Source organism: Geotrypetes seraphini, chromosome 1 (assembly GCF_902459505.1).
Source record: "Geotrypetes seraphini chromosome 1, aGeoSer1.1, whole genome shotgun sequence".
NCBI classification, from domain to species: domain Eukaryota; kingdom Metazoa; phylum Chordata; class Amphibia; order Gymnophiona; family Dermophiidae; genus Geotrypetes; species Geotrypetes seraphini.
Window position 1 is genome coordinate 319419981 of NC_047084.1, and position 17449 is coordinate 319437429.

At 45.1% G+C, this 17449-nt stretch overlaps 1 protein-coding gene across 1 annotated transcript in view; it reads left to right on the top strand.

The window, feature by feature from the left end:
* The window catches only part of CENPE (centromere protein E), a 539120-nt gene that overhangs the window by 324949 nt on the left and 196722 nt on the right, over nucleotides 1-17449 (top strand). Inside the window, exons 33-34 of the mRNA XM_033956806.1 lie at nucleotides 1639-1953; nucleotides 8316-8471. Of these exons, the coding sequence (XP_033812697.1) occupies nucleotides 1639-1953; nucleotides 8316-8471 (471 nt within the window). The remainder of the gene's footprint in view (nucleotides 1-1638; nucleotides 1954-8315; nucleotides 8472-17449) is intronic.

Consider the following 17449-nt stretch of genomic DNA (forward strand, 5'->3'; position numbering starts at 1 on the left):
ATTTTCTTCTTGGTGTGCTATGCATCACAAGGAATCGCAATCTGCTTCCTTGTCTTCGGTGCTGGATTATCTGCTGCACTTGTCTCGGGCTGGGCTCAAATCAACATCTATTAGAGTCCACCTCGGTGCCATTGCGGCTTTTCATCAGCCGGTGGACGGTAAACCTCTCTCATTCATCCTCTGGTTTCCCAGATCATGAAGGATCTGGTTTCCCAGTTCAATGTCCATCTTCCGCTCAAACCTCCTCCGGTGGTTTGGGATCTCAATGTGGTCCTTGCTCAGTTGATGAAGCCTCCATTTGAGCCGATTGATAGGGCTCATTTGAAGTATCTCACTTGGAAGGTGGTGTTCCTTATTGCTCTCACGTCTGTTCGCAGGGTCAGTGAGTTGCAGGCTTTGGTTGCGGATCCACCTTTTATTGTCTTCCATCATGATAAGGTGGTCCTCCGTACCCTTCCTAAGTTCTTGCATAAAATGGTTTCAGATTTCCACCTCAACCAATCCATTGTTCTTCCCGTGTTTTTTCCGAAGCCTCATTCTCATCCTGGTGAAATGGCGCTTCATACACTGGACTATAAGCGTGCGTTAGCTTTCTACTTGCAATGCTCATCGGACTGCTCCTCAACTTTTCGTATCTTTTGATCCAAATTGGTTGGGGCGTCCTGTTTCTAAGCGAACCATCTCCAACTGGTTGGCTGCTTGTATCTCTTTCTGCTATGCTCAGGCTGGTCTCCCTCTGCAGGGTCGAGTCACGGGGCATAAGGTCAACTCAGATTGCGGAAATCTGCAAGGCTTCCACTTGGTCCTCAGTTCATACATTCACTCACCTCTCACTACTGTCTGGATACTTTTTCCAGACGTGACGGTCATTTTGGCCAGTCTATTTTGAAAATCTGTTCTCCTAAATTGAAAACTTTCCCACCGTCCCTTTCTGGTTAGCTTGGAGGTCACCCACATGTAGAGAATATGCTGCATGCTTGTCCTGGGATAAAGCACAGTTACTTACCGTAACAGGTGTTATCCAGGGACAGCAGGCAGATATTCTCGCAACCCTGGTTGGCTTCTTTGCTAGCTATCTGAACTGAGGAGACGCACGCCCTGACTCGGGCAGGAAGGCACTCGCGCATGCGTGGTGCAGCACTAGCAAATTTTGAAGATCTTCAATCAAGTTTGCTTGAAAGACTGTCCTCGACTGGGCTCCGTGGATGTCACCCACATGTAGAGAATATCTGCCTGCTTGTCCTGGGATAACACCTGTTATGATAAGTAACTGTGCTTTATGCAGTGACAGCAGGCAGATATTCTCACAACCCTCCCACCTCCCCTGATTGGCTTCTTAGCTGGCTTATCTTAACCGAGGGACCGGAAGGGCAGGAAGGCATTCGCGCATGTGTGGTGCGGGCTTTTCGCAAACTTTCTAAACTTTTAAAGTGTTGATCCACTTTCCAAGTGTCCGTACCGGGGCTCCGTCTGTTATGTCACACATGTGTGAGAATATCTACCTGCTGTCCCTGGATAACACCTGTTACGGTAAGTAGCTGCTTTATGAGAAGTTTAATCAAGTTATTTTGTAATTAAGTCAATTCTGCTAATTCAATTTTGGTTTTACTTTTATTGATGTTGTCTTCATATGTTTAGTTATCCTCTGTAAAGAAAGAACTGCAGCAGAAGACTGCAGTGCAGGATCAACTTCTTTGTGAAAAGGAGGTAACTCATCAGGCACAACAGAAGTTAACACGTGAATTGACTCAACTTCAAGAAACATTAACATCTTGTGAATCTATAATAAAGAGAACAGAAGATGAGAAACTTGAGGTCACACAGCAGCTAGAGAAGTTACAAGAAGAGTTTGGTACTATCACACAGGAACGAAATGAACTGCAGCAGTCACAAAATACTCTCCAAACTGAGAGGGACAAATTCAAGGAAAGCTTAAAGGAAAATGTTGATAAAGTAAGTTTATTTTTATTTTGTATTTCACTCACACCTTTTCAGTGGCAACTTAAGGTGAGTTATATTCAGGAATGCTAGGTATTTCCCTGTAAAGGGCTTACAATATTTTATAGCTGAATAAATTGAAGGTTATGCTACCCAAAGTTGAAGTGCATTAGTGGGATGTTATCCCTGGCTTCCCTAACTCAGTCTGCTTTTCCTAACCACTAGATTTCTCTGCTTAAGAAATTGATGTCGCTAATTTGATTAGCATGGGGTGTTTTTCTGTATTTGGGTATAACCTTTGAGAATTCCAGCAAAAGTGGCATGTCACTAAATTTTCAAGAGGGAGTAATATTACTGTACAGTCCCCATGCTTCTACTGCCATCCCCTTATTCCAGATTTTTTTTTCTTGGCACCTCCTTCAGTCATGCCGTCCCACCTCCGCCATGAAAAGTCTCTTAAACTCAAAGCCAATCTCAAAATCTTTTTGTTCCAGGACGCATTCCAAACAATAAGATAACATAGCTTTTCCAACGGAAGCGATCTTCCTTTCTCTCATAAGAACCGCTTCTATGAAGCGACCACCCATTTCCTGATGTTCCTTCCCATCCCCTCATACCTCTTCTTATTTTAATTTTATGATATAATTATTCCTTTTCCCTTCCCCTATCTCCTTCTGTATCATTTATGTCAAATGTAATCGTCTTAACCTTGTTCCCACCACCCCTTTTTTATTTTTAAAAATTTTGTTTTATATTTTAGCATTGTAAACAGACCAGATACATGTCGATGGTAGATATATCAAAATTTGAATATTGGAAATTTTTCTGCTGCTTTTCTCCAGTTTTCACCTCTTTCCCTTCACATGCTAGACCCGTCTTCCCCCCCCCTCCTTATTTTCTAATTCTCCTTCCCCGCCACCCCTTTCTTATGATGGAGCTTCTGTTTCAGTTAAAGAACGTCCCCACAGGAATTCAATTCCCTCATTCCCACAAGTTTTGTCGCTGTCCTTGTCCCTGCCTCATTCCTGTAAGCTCTGCTTTAACCACTTATGATTTTAAAGTGTTTGAGGCTTGTGCAGATGAGGGCGGAGCTTGCAGGAATGGGGCAAGGACAGGAAAAGAACTTGTGGAGATGGGAAAATGAGTTCCAGCAGGGACAGGGAAATATTTATCCCCATGTCATTCTCTAGTTTCAGTGTAGCTTGACAGCAGGGGAGTCTACCTTAGACTGCACCAGTAGATCTTTTTCTTTGATTGACATCAGTGTTCTCCCCAGAAATTTTCTCCAGCCGGGTGGCATGAAAAAGTAGCCAGGCAGGACAGGGAAATTTGGTGGTGGGGAAAATTAAGGGCTCCTTTTACTAAGCTGCAATAGCGTTTTTAGCGCATGCAGAATTGCCGCGCTACACGGCTAGAACTAACGCCAGCTCAATGCTGGCTTAAGCGTCTAGCACGTGCGGCAATTCTGCGTGAGCTAAGCACTTGGTAAAACTACTATCGCAGCTAGTAAAAGGAGCCCTAAATGTGTACTATTTGTATTAGTTAATTATTATTAGTTATTTTCCAATGCTCAATATGACTGCCTTTCTTAAAGGTTTGACACTTGTTCCATAATTTTTTATTAAATTTAAGAAGTATCCAATTCTAGAAGTGAATAATTAGATATTTGCCATCTTTCAAATGGTATAGAGCAGCGTCTCTCAAACATTTTTAACTCCGGCACACTAAACGGAACAAATGATTTTTGTGGCGCACTAAATGCAGCAAATGTTTTTCATGCCTGGAAAAAATTTCTTGGGAGAACACTGTTGCCGTTAGTTTTCAAGGTCTAATCACGTCAAAGAATGATGCTTATCTGGGCAGTTGTATAATAAAAAGAATGGATAAGATAACATGAGAAGTGAAATTGTCATGAATCAGAGGGATACATACCCTGTAGGCTTGTGGATTAGATATAAACTATGAAGGCAGTGGTGTACCTAGCATATGTGACACCCGAGGCTAATCATTTTTTGAAAAAAAAACCCCATTTATATGAAAAACATGATTTTTAGTAACAATCCACACATCACACAAGAGTGTACCTAGGAAAAGGCAGCATCTTACATACTGCAGTGAGCAGTACATCAATACACCCACTGTAAAACTAAGTAAGCCAGACTAGTACAGGTCAATCCTACACAGTCAATCCTAACTGAAAACCATGTCTTTCGAACACACAAAACACAGAAAACACCTTCGCCTAGTATGGAGTATGTAATCACAAACTAACCCCTCTCCCTTTTACAAAACTGTAATGTGGTTTTTAGCCATAGTGGTAACAGCTCAGACTCTCATAGAATTCTGAGCAATTACCACCATGGCTGGTGCTAAAAAAATGCTCTACAGTTTTGTAAAAGGGGGGGATAAAATAGAAAAACGTAGACAAAGCTTAAATTGAACCAAGAAGCTGGACTCTGCATACAATGCAACACCACAGAAACAGCAATGCATCTCCCCTAAAGCAAAAAAATAAATAAATAGAACTTTTTTCTACATTGTCTTCTCTGGTTTCTGCTTTCCTCATACTCTTGTCACTCTCTTCCTTTCATCCACTGTCTACCCTTTCTCTTCCCCTTGTATATGGCATCTTCTCTCCTTGTATTCCACTTCTATCTCTCCCTTCACCCCTATTATTCTGGCATCCATCTTCTTCCCTTCCCTCCTCCAATGGTCTGGCATCTCTCCTCTTCTTCCCTTCCCTCTCCCACACCCCCATAGTCTGGCATTTCACATGCTCCTCTCCCTTCCCCCCACTTCCTTCAGCATCTGCCCCCTTTCTTTCCCTCCAACCCAATTCCATCCAGTATCCTTCCCCCTTATGTCTCTCTCTCCTTTCCCTGCACACCAATTCCATCATCATCTGCCCTCTTTCTCTCCCTTCACCACCCTTCCATACCACCCTGACCTTTTTTTCCCTCCATCACCCTTCTATGCTCCTCTCTCCCTCCAAACCAGCAAGGTCCCATGATGACTGCTTCTGTTGCCTCTGCCTCTGGAAGATGTAAGGGACGTTGGAGGGGGTGGGCCGGCAGACACAGGGAGTTGCGGCAAGGTTCCGCAATGGACTGCAGCTGCCGGTCCATCCCTTCCGACGTCACTTACGTCTTCTGGAGGCAGAGGTGGCAAATGCAGTCATCGCGGGACCTTCCTGCACTTCAGTGCGGCTGCCGACTCTGCTTCGGAATAAGTACGGCAGGTGCCATTTAGAGCAGCTCAGAAGGTTCTGGATCCAGCCGGCTGTGTACCCCCCTAGAGCTGGCACCCGGGGCGGTCTGCCACTATATGAGGGGACAAAAAAGAATGGATAACTTGACCGATTTAGACATGTCATACAATTATAACCACAAAAATATGTCATAAAATGTAATTCTAAACTCAAGACTTCAGACGAAAAGCAGACTACAGAAGGGAAATCAGAAAAGACCACACCCATAGTATTAAGATCCAAATGCTAAAATCGGACATGTCCATTATGAAGAGACATGTGGATCACCGCTAATTATAATAAATGAGTCTTTAAAATATAAGACGGTAACAGATAGCCAGACCTGGTGGAAGGAAGTGACAAATACTGGAGCCAAAACCCACCGTGATGAAACTTGAATGGAAATATGGATACCTATTTAAACTTTTGAGTAAAATTGCGATGCGAACATGTCATAGAAAAGAATAAATAATGTGTAAACTAAAAACCAAGAACAATATATTGTAACACCAAACTCAGAATTAATGAAATAACTTGCTAAAAGAACTTACCCCCCTAAAATAGGGCATATACACACTTAAAATGATGGCTGGTTACAAACAGTATGCCTATACTATATAGACCTAAACAGGGCAAAAGTAAACATATGGGAAATGAACAGCTGATAATACAGTGTATCTTGAAAACATAAGCTGATAGTAGCTCAAAGACAAGTCAACCGGGTAGATGAAAAGTGAAACCTGAGAAAGATCTAAATTATTGTTCAAATGAGCTTCTATTAAAACCAAAGAATAAAACCACAGCACTCAAGAAAGTAAAAAAAGGAGAGTAAAATGGACTTACCGAAAAGGTCTCTGCACTGATGAGATAAACTCGTACGCAGAATAAATGTGAACACATGACAGTGGGGCTATGATATTTGATCCGTTGAAAGAAGCGCCAAAAAAGTGTCGGCAGTGGATTGGATGCATACTGATAAGGGAGGGGCATCGGGCTGTTAAAAAAGGCTGCTTTAATAAATAAATGAAAATACTGGTGAAAAACTAAATAAAAAAACAAAATCACGATAAAATGCCAAACCTGACTGCAGATGGTAGTGAAAGTAGCATAAGGCACCCGTAGTATTGTTAGTGCCAGAGCTGCTTAGAATAAAGAATCGTGCTGTACATGAGGAGATAAGATGTAAAGTGCTGGCCTCTCATTGCACCACTTCATAAAACTAAGAAGCGATGTTCTAGAGCAGGGGTGCCCACACTTTTTGGGCTTGCGAGCTACTTTTAAAATGACCAAGTCAAAATGATCTACCAACAATAAAAAATTTTTAAAAAACACAAAGCACACTGTACGCATAGAAAACATTAATTATCATTCCTATTCCAGGGTTTTTTCAAAGAGGTCTATGCATTGTCACCTCAGTAACAACCATACAAAAATAGACAAATATACCCCCTCCCTTTTTACTAAACCACGATAGCAGTTTTTAGCGCAGGGAGCTGCGCTTAAAGCCCAGCGCTGCTCTTGACGCTCATAGGCTCCCTGCGCTAAAAACCTCTATTGCGGTTTAGTAAAAAGGGACCATAGTGTAAAATAGACTGCAGATATAAATTCAGACACATTTTGATCAGTAAATTTAAAATAAAATCATTTTTCCTACCTTGTTGTCAGGTGATTTCATGAGTCTCTGGTTGCACTTTCTTCTTCTGACTGTGCATCCAATCTTTTTTTCCTTCTTTCGGCCTGTATGCTTCCTCTCCTCCAGACCTCATTCCCTCCCCCAACTTTTTCTTCTTCTCTCCCTGCCCTTTCTTTCTCCCTGTCTCCCTTTCTTTCTTTCTCTCTTCATGCCCCCTTTCTTTTTTTCTGTTTCTCTTCTTTCCTTCTGTCTCCCTGCCTGCCCTCTTTCTTTCTCCCTGCCCTCCCCCAAGCCACTGCCACTGCCATCGGGGAACAGGCCCCCAAGCCGCCGCCATCGATAACAGACCCCAAAGCTGCCAGCACCCCAAGCTCTCCCTGCTTCGGGCCGACCAGCATTCCTCTCCCCGACATCAATTCTGCTGCCGGGTGAGAGGAAGGCTGATTGGCCCAAGGTCACGATCGACCTATTGGGGAAATACTGCCGGTCCTGCCTTCGCGGAAACAGAAAGTAGGCAGGACCCGGCAGCAAGTAGAGCAAATTGTAAGCTTCACTGACCTGTGTCACGCCTTAGCCCATAGCAAACGCATGCTTCGGGGCTCTAACGTGTGTGCTGGCTTCCCTTCTCTTCTCTTCCCCTCCCCTCCCCTGGACATAACTTCTGGTTTCGGAGGGAAGAGAAGGGAAGCCAGCATGCACACGTTAGAGCCCCGGAGCATAAGTTCGCAATGGGCTAAGGCGTGAAATCTCCAAGCCGTTTTTTTTTTTTTGGTGTTGAGCAGCACCGGTGGCAGCAGCAGAATTCACAGCAGATGATAGCCGGACGGTCATCTAAATTACCTGGGCAGACCGCCCAGCTAAAAGACCCTAGGGAGTACAATGGACATGAGGTTTTTCTGAACTGACTCGCATTAAAAGTAGTAACTCCCAGAGTTTTTACAAAGTTCCTTGTCACTGCACAGACTAGGAGTGCATGCATTCCCCTACCTGAACAACTGACTGTTCAATTGCACATCAAAAAGGGTCTCAGAAGTCGATATAGAGAATCATTCAGGTGTTATCAATTACCCAAACTCTCATCTCACCACAGTGCAAAGATTGGGGTTCATAAGAACCATGTTAGACATTGCTCATGGCTCAATGTTTCCTTCAACCTGCCAAGGTCGATGCCATAGTCGGCATCACTCATCAAGTTTAACAGAGCCAGCAGGTTGCAGCTTTATAGATGTTGAGGCTCTTAGGCCACATGACTTCCACATGCAAAGCTGCTAAGCATACTCTGTTTGCATGTATTCTTGAGGTTGCCTACTAAAACGTTGAAAACAGTTGGTATACTATTATATACTGTGTTCCCCATTAGTGGGAAATTTATTAAATTTCACTTAGTCTTGAAGGTCATCTCTTGTTTGGTTTGACTTACATGACGAGCCAAATACAGTAGTTAAAAGTTGAGGAGTAGACATTTTTGATGGTAAGTTTGCACTCATATTTTTTCAGTCTGTTAAAGCTCAAGAAGAACTGAGGATGACTCAAGAGAATCTCAAAGAGGAAAAAGAACTTGTGGCAGAGTTGAGGGCTCAAGTTGAAAAATACTCATTAAGCATAGAGGAGAAATCCAGAGAATTCCAAGCAGCAATCTCTAAACAAGAAAAGGTATGTAGTCTAATAAAACTATGTAAAATGCTGAAGAAGTTACCAAATACGAGTTATAATAACTGAAAAGTAGCCTACCACACCTCCTTCCAGTGGTTACCTAAGCTATCATAATATTGTCATAGAATTCTTAGTTTTCTTAAAATGTTAGTTGCTGTTACATTTTTCATATTACTGAAAAGAAAGCAAATACCGTAATTATCGCTCCATAAGATGTACTTCCCCCCCAAAAAAAAGAGTGGGTGAAAAATGTCTGTGCGTCTTATGGAGCGAATGTAATTGACAACCTCCTCCTCCCCTCGAATGAGTCTACCTTTTTGGCAGAGTGTGCGCGCAGTAGCAGCATGCTGACTTCCGTCATGAGCTGAGGCTCCATTGTGGTGCCGGGAGAAGCGCGCAGCTTGGGAATGATGTCAGGGTGGGGTGTTCGCTCAGTAGCAGCATGCTGGACTCCCTTATGATATCCCTTCAGAGATTTTTCCTCAAAATCTTTTCAGAAATCTCTATAAAAGTGCTGAAAGACTCTTTTTCACTAAAATTGTCAGACAGAGAATTGCCAGTAAAGCCAGAAGCTAATTCTGAATACTGCTGAATACTTAGCGACCTTAGTTTATGATGAGCATCCTAAAGATCTTCTTCACCTGTCTGTAAACGGTATTCTCAAGGAGACCCTCCATAAAGTTTGGGAAACCCCTTTCACTATCACAGTGGCTCCTAGGACACTGGACTTTCTCTTTACTAGTGGTGGAGTTATGTATTTATTATTTACTTTTTTTCCTCCATCAAGGGTCTCTGCCTCAGTGCCACCAGGGCACGAAAGGCGTACTATAGACATGTCGCCTATACAAAAATTCCAGGCTGGTGAATTTCTTATCTACAGTTTTTACATCTGCTGCCATGTAAAACTCCTTGTACTTTTTTCATACTCTTCTCTACCTAGAAGGTACTTGATGACCTCTGCTATAATGCGTTTGAATTATCTTCTAAAGCTTCAGCTTTTTCAGTGACAATGAGACCTCTAGCAGGCTTCAGAGTCTCGGTTATGCACATCAATCATCAAGATAGGTTGACTAGTAAGAACATAAGAATTGCCGCTGCTGGGTCAGACCAATGGTCCATCATGCCCAGCAAGTCCGCTCACACCCTTAGGTCAAAGACCAGTGCCCTAATTGAGACTAGCCTTACCTGCATACGTTCTGGTTCAGCAGCAACTTATCTAACTTTGTCTTGAAACACTGGAGGGTGTTTTCCCCTATAACAGCCTCCGGAAGAGCATTCCAGTTTTCTACCACTCTCTGGGTGAAGAAGAACTTCCTTGCGGAATCTATCCCCTTTTAACTTTAGAGAGTGCCCTCTCATTCTCTCTACCTTGGAGAGGGTGAACAACCTGTCTTTATCTACTAAGTATTCCCTTCATTATCTTGAATGTTTCAATCATGTCCCCTCTATCTCCTCTTTTCAAGGGAGAAGAGGCCCAGTTTCTCTTCTCTCACTGTACAGCAACTCCTCCAGCGCCTTAATCATTTTAGTCACTCTTCTCTGGACCCTTTCGAGTAGTACTGTGTCCTTCATGTACGGTGAGCAGGGCTGGATGCAGTATTCCAGGTGAGGGCGTACCATGGCCCGGTACAGTGGAATGATAACCTTCTCCGATCTGTTCATGATCCCCTTCTTAATCATTCCTAGCATTCTGTTTGCCCTTCTCGCCGCCGCCACTTCTCAAAATCTCACAGATCATGAAAATCATTAGGTTGTTTTAGTTGCAATTTTACACTTACAACGAATCAACTGTGATGTTCCTCAAAACCAGCTGCTCTTTCTAGGCTACAATGGAAGAGCACAACCTTCCATCAGCAGCTCCTCAAACGCCTCCTCAGTCTTTTTGCTGAACTTCTAGAGAGCATGTCCACTGTTCAAGTTTGGCTGCTTCGTATACAAAGCCCTACACGGTCTTCTACCAAACTGCATGATGGAAGCATTCAAATTTTCTACCTCCCCCCCCCCCCCCCCCGCACTCCCTACAAAACAAATCTATTTTCTCTTTTTATTCTCTGCAAGGAAGCCATGAAAAACATATGTAACTAAACTTCTATCCTATCAGGCTACTCATTTTAGCCCCATTATCTTAACCTCCTCCTCATACATGCCCTTCAGACATTGCTTGAAAACCCATCTATACAATAAATTCCTTGTAGGGCAATGATCCTCTTCATTCCTTTCTCTGCCATCTATACTCAGTTTCTGACCCCTGTACTTCACTTAATGTCCCCAACTTGTAACATATGCTGGTTATGTCCACCCTTTGAATAACCCTGTAAACTGCATTAAACTTAACAGTGTATCGTGGTATATAAATAAGTTTGTCACAGGCTAGTGCTTCAACTTTTATCCTAATGTGATGTCATTAGGATGCATTGCAGCATTTTTCACTAAATCTCATATCCATGAAGATAAAAAAGCACTTCATACTGTGGTTGGCATGAGCAGTTAACTTTTTACCTTGAGTGGATATCAAAGTTTACCTAAACTTTTATTCTTTAGCAACTCTCCAGACCGGTATTACTGTAAATCTTACAGATGGGTATATATCTCATCATGACCAGCAGATGGAGACTGAGACAAAACTTTGGAATAGTATATAATAGGTGACTCTCCCTTATTCCATCAGTCTTCTCTCAGTCTCCAGCAGGTGTGAGTGAGTTGTCCCCATCTCCTTTGGTAGGGCTGTTGGAATTTATTTAGGACTCCTTGTCCCCTTTTTGGGCCGGATTGAGCTTGGTTGGGCCCTGTTTGGAGGTCTGTCTGACCTCAGGGGTTGTCAAACCCGGTAGGTCTCGTGCTGGGTCCCTCTCTCCCCCCCCCCCCCTTCTTCCACCTCCCCAACATTTTTTGTTTAGAGGTGCCTCGATAGTAAGCCTTGCTCCACATTCAAGTAAGGCATACGGCTTTGAGAGTTAATGGAGCCTGTTCTGTAAAAAAAAATATATATTTCCCTAGCAACAGCAGCAGATGAATCCAGAGACCAATGGGATAGCTCACATCTACCAGCAGGTGGAGATAGAGAAACTGATTAACAGGTGTATTTATTGGCTGGCACTCCTCCTATCTCATCAGTATGCTCTATCTCCCAGCAGGGGAAAGTCGCTATTCCAGTTGCTCCTGGATTCTGATGATGGCTGGAAATTCCATTTCTCCTGTTGAGATTTTTCTCTTCAGTGAGAAAGGGGTGTCCGGCTGAGCGGTGCCGGCTTTAGAGGTGACACTTGGGCCCCCCCTTGTCCCTGCCTCACCCTCCCTCCTCTGATAGAGGGTTTATCTGGGTCTCTAGTTTTCTTCTTTCCCTAAAAAAAAAAAAATAGAGACTGCAGTTGCTATCCACGATTGGGTACTCTTAGTAGTACTCACCCTGTTCCTACCGGAGTCTTACAGCCTTGTAAGCTGGGTTGTGAGTATGCCTTTTGTTACTTTGCAATTGCAAGTTATATTTTGTTGGTTGTTGGTGGTATTTGGTGCTTCGGGGAACAGTCGCGTGGTTAGCCGGTTGTTTGCTCTTTTCTCAGCCGCTAAACTTGATGAACGGTTCATTTTTGGCAGCGTATTTTCTTGTTGTGGCATAGGTGAGTGGACTGAGCCCCCGTGTTGTAGTTTGGGCTCGGTTGGAGGAGCTGCTGCCTTTCCGCGCACGGGAGACGCTTGGGAGTTTCCTGTGTGGGCGGGGGGGTATCCTCGCATTTGCATCGTGATACGCTGAGGCGGCCCGTCATTTGGCAGGGGCCGCGGCTGAGGTCGGGGTAATATAGAGTAGAGAGCCCGTGCCTCTTCCGTGGGCTGTTGGATCGCAAGAGTGCTCCGACGCTGGCAGACGCGATGGGGCGTTCTTCTGGTATGTTTCGGCGGTTTTCTTTCTCTCTGCACCTTTCTCGGTCTCCCTGTTGTTACCTCCCAGTTCCATGAGGCCGGCGATACCAGCATTGGTGTTTTCGCTGGCTCGGAGGAGCACGTCACAACGTGGCTTAAGCCGCTTGCCACGGCGGTGTTTGAGTCTCCGGCTAAGAGCCGCAGTCTTTTCTGAGTAAAAGACTAGCGCTCCTGTTATGGGGGGGAGGATGCCGCGGCATTCAGTATTTTCTCTGATATCCGGCTTCTATTGGCTCAGCCGTTGCTTCTCGGCCTTTCAGGTCGAGTGCGATGGCAGAAGCTTACAGTTTATCCTGGGTTCATATTGGAGCCCAAGGTGGGGGAATCTCCCAAGTTGATTGAATGGCTGTGCTTCGGTGATCTCTTATGGGATTTTTATTTTTGCAGCCCCATTTGCATGCAGTTTGGCGCTATTCTTCTCCCCCCAGTGTCGGCTTCCCTCCGTACGGGGTTGTTAGAAGCCGTGTCTCACCATAATTGGGTCAGTCGCAGGAGAGGTCCCAGGTTTTTCACTTTTGGGAATCTCTGCATCTCGCTCGAGGTCTCCCATGGGTGACACTATGTATGTTCAGCGATTTTCTTACTTTTGATACCTTTGGGGCTGCACTGACGGTGTCTGGTGGCGCTATTGAACTGCTTCCTGACTTTTGTAGCAGTCTTTGGGACATAGGGGCTATTTCCGATTTCCTTCGGGCATACCTATTTTTTTCTGTGTTCCTAGGCCCATCGTTTGTCTTCCCTGGGCCACCTTGAACTGCATACCCTCTGTCAGGTCTTTCGGCTCTCCCAGGGTCAGGGACCTGTCATATGGGCAAGTCACAACGCGTTTGCCTGATTCCTGTTGATTTGCTGTGGTTTTCCTAAGGGCAGTAGATAAATATTTTGATTGCATCTCGTTCGTCTTCCCTTTATGGCCCATACGTCTTTTTCGCTCCCGTAGCATGGAGTTAATCCGGTTTTCAGGCCAGTCTCCCACATAGCTCAGCGCTTGAAAGCACGGCATGTATCTTCCAAAGGTCAGGGGTTAAGTCCTGACTAAGGTTCCCAAGGACATGGTATTACTCACCTGGAATTCTTCTTCCAGTTCCTGCAGTGATCGTACTGCTGTTTTCTGTCCTCTTGTGTTTCATTCTGAGGGGATCTTGTCTTCTCCCATGGCCTCGTCAGGCTTTCACATGAGGGAGTCGTCGCTTTGCTATCAGATCAGGGAGTGGTGTATGTTTTTTCCAGGATGTTTGCACCTTTGCATATTCCTCAGATTTTCAGTTTGTTCATGGAGTGTCTCTGTTTGGTGTTTTTCTTGGAAATGTTACTGGTCCTAAAGACGGTTCTTGTTGTTCTTGGAATACCACTGAATGTAGGGTGGCCAAGACGGGAGCATTGGGCAGGCTAGATCCCATGCTGCGGCATTAGTTCTCGGGTTACACTTTTCTGCTGGCAACCTGAGAGGGGATCTACAGTTTCTCTAGGGACTAGAAGTCGGCCCTAGGTTTGCCTGCCTCCCTTGGACCGGCACTTTAGGTCCTGGTACATGCCAGTTCACCTACCCTTGGATTCACAAGCGTTTTAGAAGCAGTAAGCGGTGGACCGTTTTGGCGCGGCCAGGCGACTCATCTGATTCTTCTTGACTGCCTGCTTGGTTAGAACAAATTCCAGTCAGGCCATTTGACTGACATGAAAAGGTTGGTTTCTTTTCCGCAATTCCTTGTTTGTACTTTTTCAAATTTGCAGCGCTTTTTTTCTTAGGTACTCTTTCGAGGTACTTCGGGATGTTATTTTTGGTTCATATAGGAGGGCCAGGGGCTTCTTTCCGGAGACGGGGACGTTGTGTCTCGGTCTCAGAGTGGATTTATTCGTCTCTTGTCTGGTCTAAGAGTATGGGATTCTAGACAGTTTCTAGGTTTCTTTTTTGCTAACTCACTGGGAACTTCGGCTTGCTACCCCCTTCTGCTACTAAAGCTGTTGCTTTAATTTCAGTTGTTCCCAGTATCTCTGAGATCCATTTATTTAGGATGCTCCTCCTGCTTCGCTCTGGGAGATATGATGGCTCAGGGCGATGTCGCTCTTAGAGACTTGCCTCGGTCTTTGCTGGACTTGCTCTTGTCCTCTACCCTTTCCGGGCTGTCGGGTTGGGGAGACTCGATGACTTCCTTCCTCAGCTCCTGGAGTCTGGGCTTCAGGAGGCGACTCCGTACTTGTTCATTCTTCTACTCTTGAGCAGGGTCAGGCTACCTTTCTGGAGCTTCTGATTATTCTCCTGGAATACTGCTAAGGTTCCTTTTAGCCAGTATTCGGATGGAAATTTTTCTCTACAGCTTGGGCAGTAGGTGTTGTACTCGGTTAGCAGGGGAAGTTGTTCTGCTTCATTGGGTGGACTCTTACCTTCGTCCTCTGTTGGCAGATCCTTTTTTGAATCAGGACTATCTCTCCGCGGAAACTGAACCTGGCCCATTTCTTGGATGTTTCTGTGTACAGCGCTGTGTACACTCTTGGAAGTGTGCAGGTTAGTACTAGTATAATATTCTGCATCCTGAATATTGGGATTTGTGGCTCAGGCATTCTAGCTCCTTTTAGGGAAGCGAGATCTCTTTGACCTGGACCTCATGACCCTGTCTCTCAATTCTACTTTTCCTAGCTGCTTCGGCGGGCCCAGGGAGTGGGAGTTAGAAGGGGTTCCTGCATAGCTCCTTTCTCGCCGCTGCCTTCTCATTTTCAGTGTTTTCCGCTGGCTGATGATGACTTGGATAGGCCATCTCGAGCTCGCCTTCCGGGCACAGTATGTGTAGAATCCCTAGATTGATGGCGCCTTCCTTCCTATGCGGATCTGATGAGTCTTTCGACAGCTGGACTCGGAAGTTTCATGGCTTCTCCGGCCTTACCCGCCTAGGATCCGATCCACGTGGATATTTGTACTACTTTAGTATTTCAACCTAGTTTTTTGGTCACTCTTGGCTGACGTGTACGGGTTATGTGAAGATGGTTGTTTCTTCTCTTATCCAGAGGCTATGGGCATCTCCTGTGTCTTCTGCTTCCGGTTGGAGGGTTTTCCGTTATTGGGCGCTTCTTCAAGTTTGAACCACTCCAAATTTCCTTTTTGGGCACTAGTGTATTGCTGGGGACTTAGCGTTCACTTCCCTTCAGCTTCTTGTGTTATTCTTGGCTTGTTACAGGGACTAGGTATATGGCTCTTCGCTGACTTCTCAGTTTCCTGTAGTTCAGTTCCTGAACAAAGTGCGGTATATTCGTGCGCCTCTTAGAAAGCCCGGTTTGGAGTACAATCTTCACGTTCTTCTTCTACGCTTACCGATGGCTTCATTTTAGCCTAGTCCTTTGGGACTCTAAAGAGCTGGGCCGTTCACCATGGGATTCCTTGTGGCCATGGCTTCAGCTCGGCAGTTGCGATGTTGCAGGCCTTGTTCAACGGGGATGCCTATTTCTTATTTCCATCTTATGGGGTATCAGTACAGATGGTACCACTTTTTCTTTCTAGGGAGGTGTCATCCTTTCTTTTACGTCATGCTCGCTCTTCCTTCTTTTGTTCTGGGAGGAGATAGTGGGAGCAGTGCTTTTATTCACTGCATTTTTTGAGACGTATGTAGCGTTCTCCGCGAGCTCGGTGTCTAACAACTGTTAGTTGTTTATATCTCCTTTTTGTATTCTTCAAGGGACGCCTCAGGCGTATGGCGGCGTCCGATGCCTACCTCGCTCAATGGGTCCAGAAGGACATTCTTTATGCTTGCCTGCTGGCAGGGGAGCAGGTGGCGTTGGAACTTCATGAACATTCCGCTGGAACAATGGCTGCTTCTTGGGCTCAGCCCAGAGGTGATTTCCTTGGAGGATATTTGTCTCGCGGCTTACTAGTCTTCCGAGAGTGCCTTCTCTCCGCGTTTCTGCATGGATGTGCGAGCACATACAATATGGGCTTTTTGGTGCTTCGATTGTTGCGGAGGAGGTATTTGCTTCCCACCCAGGTTTAGGATTGCTTTGCTACATCCCATTGGTCTCTGGATTCATCTGCTGCTGTTGCTAGGGAAGGTAAAATTATGTCTTACCTGTTAATTTTCTTTCCCTTAGACGCAGCAGATGAATCCAGAGCCCCACCCTTTCTGATATTTGGTGGTCGGTTTCTGCGTGTGCGACTTTTAGTAATTGGTTGTTGTTAATGGTTGTATTCTGTATCGGTGCTGTTTCCGAAGTATTCTGGGAAAGAAGTTTTTTACATGCTATACCTATTGATGGTCAAATGTGCTTGGGCATGGAGCTATACTGATGAGACAGGAGGAGTGCCAGCCAATAAATACACCTGTTAATCAGTTTCTCTATCTCCACCTGCTGGTAGATGTGAGCTATCCCATTGGTCTCTGGATTCATCTGCTGCTTCTAAGGGAAAGAAAATTAACAGGTAAGACATAATTTTACCATATATATCCTAAGGCAGTGCTGGTCTGAAGGGTTGCTTTCCCTTTAAATTTAGTGTATTTTACTGTATTTTTGAACTAACCGGCATTTTTTCTTAGGTCACGTATGGAGCAATGAGCACTTTACAAGGGAAAAAGTGCTCAGTTTGCTCCAGACGCGAGGCACTCGCAACCAGCCTATGTAGATGCTGTTCAGCCCGAAGAAGCCTCGTCGGCAGTGGGTACCGGTGGCCAGGGCTCCCCACTGAAGGTGCCTTGTGAGTCAGCAGCTGACAATAAGAGGCTTTCCCTCTGCCCATGGAGGGATTTCCTCATCCGCCAACAGTAAGGGTAAAAAGGATTCCCTTACTGCAAAAGCGGCTGGGGATTGCCTAACAGCTGATGCTGGCTTGCCTGCTTTAGCGGCTGGGACATTTCAGGCTTCCCAGCCACTACAGGCCTTGGAGGGGTTATTTTCAGAGGAACTTCACCATTTTTGGTGGCAAGACCCTACATTTTCTCTACTTCCTCAGGTGACCTTCCCCCTGTCTTGGAAAAACAGGGGCTGGTTTCTGCTGGGTTCCCTGTTGTGGCAGGGAGTCCCATGGGACCGCCAGGGGGTTTTCCCCCTGATTTTATTTTTTTGCTTTGTGCAGAGCTTAT